At 44.8% G+C, this 6,688-nt stretch overlaps 1 protein-coding gene across 1 annotated transcript in view; it reads left to right on the plus strand.

Moving 5' to 3' along the window:
* The window catches only part of LOC109933155 (actin-related protein 3B), a 199,339-nt gene extending 196,820 nt beyond the window's left edge, over positions 1-2,519 (plus strand). Inside the window, exon 12 of the mRNA XM_048618630.1 lies at positions 2,182-2,519. Coding sequence (XP_048474587.1) covers positions 2,182-2,519 — 338 coding nt within the window. The remainder of the gene's footprint in view (positions 1-2,181) is intronic.
* The last annotated feature ends 4,169 nt before the right edge of the window (positions 2,520-6,688 follow it).

A 6,688-nucleotide genomic window follows, 5' to 3' on the forward strand; every position in this document is an offset into this window, starting at 1 on the left:
GCTATGAGCTAAAAGTCAGTGCTTACTTTAAGTCTGTTAACATGCCTAATCATCAAAAAGGGAAGAGAGAAATTTTAATTTGATGCATTAATCTTATGCGGGTTAACATCCTTTAATGTAATTTCAAGGTCTGTGCACTTTCGTTATATTAACTAACTTAACTGAGTTTCAAATCAGTCAATAAAGACAAAAAATACAACCTAATTTGAAAACAATTTAAGAGGAAGAAATAGTTTCTAAAAACCGAAAGAATTGTGGATGCTGCAAATCAGGAACGAAAACAGAAGTTGCTGGAAAAGCTCAGCAGGTCTGGCAGCATCTGTGAAGGGAAATCAGAGTTAATGTTTTAGGTCTGGTGACCCTTCCTCAGAACTGTTCTGAGGAAGGATCACTGGGCCCGAAATGTTAACTCTGATTTCTCTTCTTAAATGCCGCCAGACTTGCTGAGCTTTTCCAGAAATAATTTCTGTTTCGATGGAGATGTTGTTTGCATCCAACATCTGGATGCCTGAATATTTGTGGAGACAAATACCTTTGTTGTTTCAGAAATAGTGTTGGAGACTCAAATCCTACCAGTGAACAAGTATCTACCATTTTTGTGATATGAGGGAAGAAAGGGGACAGATTCCAACTTGCACACTTGTGATTCTAAATGGCAAATATGTGAGTTAAAGGAGAAAGTCTGGAGCAGTAATAGGGATAGTAGGAATTGCCGATGCTGGAGAATCTGAGATAACACAGTGTAGAGCTGGATGAGCACAGCAGGCCAAGCAGCATCAGAGGAGCAGGAAGGCTGACGTTTCGGGCCTAGACCGTTCTTTTCTGAAGAAGGGTCTCGACCCGAAACGTCAGCTTTCCTGCTCCTCTGATGCTGCTTGGCCAGCAGTAATAGGGTATCCTTTTTCAGAGGTAACGTACAGCTTTAGTTATGGCCCTGGGACACATTTTGAGAAGTCATGTGCCCTTTAGGGGCACTCACGTGCTTTCTGGTGCTGTCTGTGGGAGCTGTCAAGGCTGTTACAACTCCTGTGTGTCAAATATTTGAAAAAAGTATGTATTAAAAATCAATACTTGCTATTTTGCTCTGACTTTTGATGTAAGACTGAGGAACATAATTACAGTATTAGTGCTGCATGTTTAATTTCACAACCTTTTATTATCACAGTGGGCTCCCTGTCAGTTCACAGTTAGCTTAGCAGCTCCAAGTGGTTAAAAACTCTTTGGAATAGGACTGTGAGTTCCATTTTTAATGATTAAATGCAACCAAATGCAGTGAATTATTTTGTTATATTAATTAGAGCGTTCTATTTGAAATAGCAAATTTGTCAATAGACACTCAAGAACTCTTTTTTAACATGGATCTGGGGTCTGTCCATGAGAGGTAAAAAGTAAAGTCACCATAGTCCTCCCAGACCATAGGGCTGTCCTGATTGAAGAGAGATGACTGATGGTTGTTTAACCTGAGGGTCCCCACACCTCAGCTGAGGGGAGAGGTTGAGAAGGAGAGTCATTCATGGTAACCAGAGCCGGTTGTGGGAATTGATGCACTTGGCATCACTCACCAGACTTCCAGCTGAGTTATGATTAGTTCACATGGTAGGTGTAAGGGCAAACCTCCCTGAGGATCACCACCTTGTTGTGGTGGATAGGCTTGTGTGTGTATCCACGGACCGAGAGCTAAACCATCTGAAGCATCAGGGTCACCCATGATGGTAAGGTCAAGGAGGAGGTTCCAGACAAAGCATGATCCATGAAGACCTCAATGGAGGAGTAGGCGGAGAATGATAGCAGAACTTAAAATTAGAACATCATGATAGTTTTGAGGGTGAATGGAGGCTAATGAGAAGAGCTGCCAGCCGTCTTGGTCTCCGTGCCACTGGGCTTCAACAGCTATGTATCAAGGTCCATGCGGTGATTGTCTGTGCACCAGGCTCCCTACATTAAAAGGTGTCACATAAAACCATCCTCCCAAGAGCTACCAGTCCTACTTGTGTCCTGGATAAAAGTCCTATGGTGATCAGCTACTGGCAGAGGGGGCCAATCTGTGATATCTGGAAGCCCCTCATCATAAACTGACACATTAGACTATGGGTGTTAGATTCAGTTGCCTTGTTCCCATATAAGGCAGCTATGCCCAGGACTGAGCAGCCCTTTTAAGACCTGCTTTGCTCACCACCATAGGGGAGGGGGCTGGAAAAGGTGCCCTAAAAATAGCCTGCCTCAAAACTCCTGACTGGATTACCACGTCCAGAGGGATCACCCACATGTGGTCAGAAATTAAGATTAATAAACTTTGGAGCCTGGACTGTAAGAACTCTGATGGACCAACTAACAGTGACCGGCCTGAGAGAAGAACTGCGATCATAGTCAGAGAACTGAAGAGATGCCAGATTGACCCAGCTGTTCTTTCTGAAGTTCACCTTGCAGACAAAGAGCAACTGAAGGAGGTGAAAGGTGGTTACACCTTCTTCTGGAAAGGGAAGGCAGCTGATAAACCCAGAATTCATGATAAAAAATGAAATGACAGTGGACGCTGGAAATCAGAAACAAAAGCAGAAGTTGCTGGAAAAGCTCAGGAGATCTAGCAGCATCTGTCGAGAGAAATCAGAGTTAATGTCTCGGGTCCAGTGACCCTTCCTCAGAAGACCATGACCTACAGGCCCAGACTAAATCTGTGGTCTACAAAGCCATTGTTCTTCCCACACTGCTACATGGAGCTGAAACGTGGACTACCTACAGTAGGGACCTTAAAGCACTGGGACGACACCACCAGAGATCCCTATGAAAAATCCTGTGCATCGCCTGGGAGGACAAGTGCACTAACACCAGGGTCTTGGAGGAGGCCAACATAGCCAGCATCACCATCATTGTAATTCCACATCAGCTCTGGTGGACCGGCCATGTCATCCAAACGCCCAACTCACATCTCTCAAAACTGATCATAAAGTCCTCCCAGCTGAAGGAAGGTCAGCGTGCCCCTGGTGACCGAAAGAAATGCTTCAAAGGTAACATCCGGAATAACCTCAAGAAATTCTATAACAGCATCAAAAACTGGGAGGACATGGCCACAAACTGGAATCACTGGACAAACATCATCCAGCATGGAGCTATACAACATGAAAACAATCCCTGCCGCTCCGCTGAACAGAAGCGGCTGTTGCGCTAGGAGATACAGAACATCAGGAAGGCCCTCCCACCAGCACCTCCAACCGCCATTACCACCCACCGATGCTCACACCGCAATAGAATCTGTGGATCTCGGATTGGCCTCATTAACCATCTAAAGACTCAGAAATAGATGACTTTATGGAGGACAATCATACTCGTCCTGAGTGATCACTGACGACAATGATGATGGTAAGGGCAAAGTGTGGTTGGTGGCGGCATGGGTTGTTGTAAGTTGATATTAAGTGGCATTAAGTTGGCAATGAACAGCCATGGAGATGGGTAGAGGGGCATAGATTTGGCTGGATGGCATGAGGTGTCAATTTGTTCAGGGGCTGGCTGGGTGGAAGGCCTGCGTTAATGTACCAGTATGTGTGGGAACAATGAAGAAAAACAATAAAGCAAAAATTAAAGCCCTCCAGCCCTATCCCCACACATGCTAATCCATGACTCCTACCCTAACCCTAAAGACCCCTCAAATCTTCCATGAAAACCAATGCACTCCATGGCTTTTAATAACTTTGATGCCAACTTAGTGTCACTTATAGCAGCTCATGCCCCAGCTATTACGAATTGTCCTGGCTCAGCGTGCCTGATATCATAGAATCATAGAATCCCTGCAGGGTGGAAACAGGCCATTCAGCCCATTGAGTTCACACCACCCCTTTGAAGGGCATCTCACCCAGACTAAGCCCCTACCCTATCCCTGTAACCTTGCGTTTAATCCACCTAACCTGTACATCTTTGAACTGTGGGAGGAAACCAGAGCACCTGAAAGAAACCCATGCAGGGACACGGAGAGAATGTGCAAACTCCTGCCAGACGTTGCCCAAGGATGGAATTGAACCCAGATTCCTGATGCTGTGAGGAAGCAATGCTAACCACTGAGCCACCTTTCTGTGATATGAAGAGCAAAATTTGAGGCCTGGGTTTCACTTTAAAATGAATATAAAAGTGAGGCAAGCCAATGGAAATGGATCAGTGGGTGTCTGAGGAACGCAAGGAGACAAAAAATAAAGAAGCTGGAGTAGACGATGTGGTCTGTTGAGCTTGAGCTGTCATCCAATGCCATCATGGCTGATCTTGATCTTCAACTGGACTTCCCATCACCAACTCCCCTCAGACTCAGTGTATCAGACCAGAATTCTCAGTCTTAAATGTGTTCAGGGATAGAGCATCTACAACCTTGAAGGGCAGGGAATTTCAAAGGTTCAAAATCCTTTGAGTAATGCAATTTCTCCTTCTTTCAGTCCAAAGTGTTTGTCCTCTTATTCTGTAACTGTGACCCTGCCCTGTGGTGATAATCTCTCGGTGTCTACACTGACAAACTCCTTCAGAATCTTGTACATGTTAATAAGATCGCCTTTCATATAGTAGCATATCGGAGAGGAAGAAACTTTTCCCCTCAGTAGAGGGGACAATTATAGGGGCATTGATTTACTGTAAAGGGCTGGACGTTTAGAGGTAATTTAAGGAATGATATTTTCACTGGGGAGGGGATAGCCTAGTGGTATTGTTGCTAGACTATTAATCCAGAGACCCAGGCAATGTTCTGGGGATATGGGTTGGAATCCTGCTGCAGCAGGTGGTGGAATTTGAAATCAATAAAAATCTGGAGTTAGAAGTCTAACGATGACCATGAATCCATTCCTAATTGTCAGGAAAATCCCATCTGGTTCACTAATGTCCTTTAGGGAAGGAAATTTGCCATCCTTACCTGGTCTGGTCTACATGTGACTCCAAACCCATAGCAATGTGGGTGACACTTAACTGTCCTTTGGACAATTAGGGATGGGCAATAAATGCCGGCCCGGACAGTGAGACCCACATCCCACGAATGAATAAAAAAAACACCTCTATCTGGAACTCACTGGCAGGAACCATCACAACATTAAAGAAGTATTAAGATGATTATTTGAAGTGCCACAGCATACAAGGTTAGGGACCAAGTCCTGAAAAATGGGACTATGATAGATAGATGCTTGATGATTGGCATGGATGTGATGGCCTGTTGGCCTCTTTCCACACTGTAAAACTCTATGACAGCATTAACATCTATGTTCCACACCTTTTACAAAAATGCTGACTTTCTATCCTTATGACCAGAATGATTTCCAACATAATGCTCTTCACAAACTCTGCTATCTTGTTGCCCACTCACTTCACTTGTTGATATTTCTTTGCGGCCTCTGTGTCCACCCCATAGTTTATCTTTCCACCCAAATTTGTATTGACAGCAAATGTATATCATCGCTCTCGGTCTTTTCATCCAAGTTACTAATATAGTTTGTAAATAGCTGAGACCCTGGCACCAATTTTTACATCACTCTGATACACAGATCCACACGAATATGCACGTACACAAGAGGTGAACAGGCACACATGAACATACACAACTAAGCAGAGACATACGCACATACACTCAGAAACATGAACAGGCATATCTACTCAGAAACATATAAAGACACACACACACACACACACACACACACACACACACACACACGCACACAAACACATGCAATATGATGTAAGGAAAACCATTTTCACCCAAAGTTTGAGAGGTTGGTGGGGACCTGGAACTCACTGTAAGGGTGGTAGAGGCAGAAACCTTCACAGCACTTAAGAAGCATTTAGATGTACACTTGCAATGACAATGCACACACATCTGCGGGCCAAATGCTGGAAAATAGGATGAGAATAATAAGGTAGATGTTTTTGACCAGTGTAGACTCAGTAGGCTGAGGGGCCTTTTCCTGTGCTGTAGACCTCTGTGACTCTATGAAACCCACATGCTCAGCTAAGCACAGATGTACACTGGTATCTGCTCAACCACACAGACAGCCAGTTATGTTCAGTCGAATAAACACAGGTGCGTGTGCGCACACACACACACACACACACACATTTGTACAGACCCACAGATACACGTACGCAGCCACATACAAAACAAAGTCTCATGCATGCAGACACATAAGCAGTACAGGTGCATCCACAGATGTGCATAACAAAAATAGTTTCAATCTCAAATAAAATAATGTCATAGGACAGGACAAATTTATAGTCGTTGCACCCTTGTCTGCCAAGGGAAACTCCATGTGACTGATGCCATGGGGTGTCAGTTTATGGATTACCAAGTTTTTTTTATTATATGGCAGTTGGGCTATAAAATGAGCCAGCCCCCGAAACAGGACTGAGGACTGTAACGCATGGTTAACTGGCATCAGTTGAGTGGATTGCAGGCAGTAAGCCAACTTTGTACTAATGACAGTGATTCCAACATGCAGCCAGCTGCCACCCGAAGGTTGCAGGAACAGCACCTCATATTCCGCTTGGGAACCCTGCAGCCCAATGGTTTCAATGTGGATTTCACAAGCTTCAAAATCTCCCCTCCCACTACCGCATCCCAAAACCATCCCAGCTCGTCCCCGCCTCCCTAACCTGTCCTTCCTCCCACCTGTCCCCTCCTCCCACCTCAAGCTGCACCCCCATCTCCTACCTACTAACCTCATCCCACCCCCTT

Source organism: Rhincodon typus, chromosome 2 (assembly GCF_021869965.1).
Source record: "Rhincodon typus isolate 14 chromosome 2, sRhiTyp1.1, whole genome shotgun sequence".
NCBI lineage: Eukaryota > Metazoa > Chordata > Chondrichthyes > Orectolobiformes > Rhincodontidae > Rhincodon > Rhincodon typus.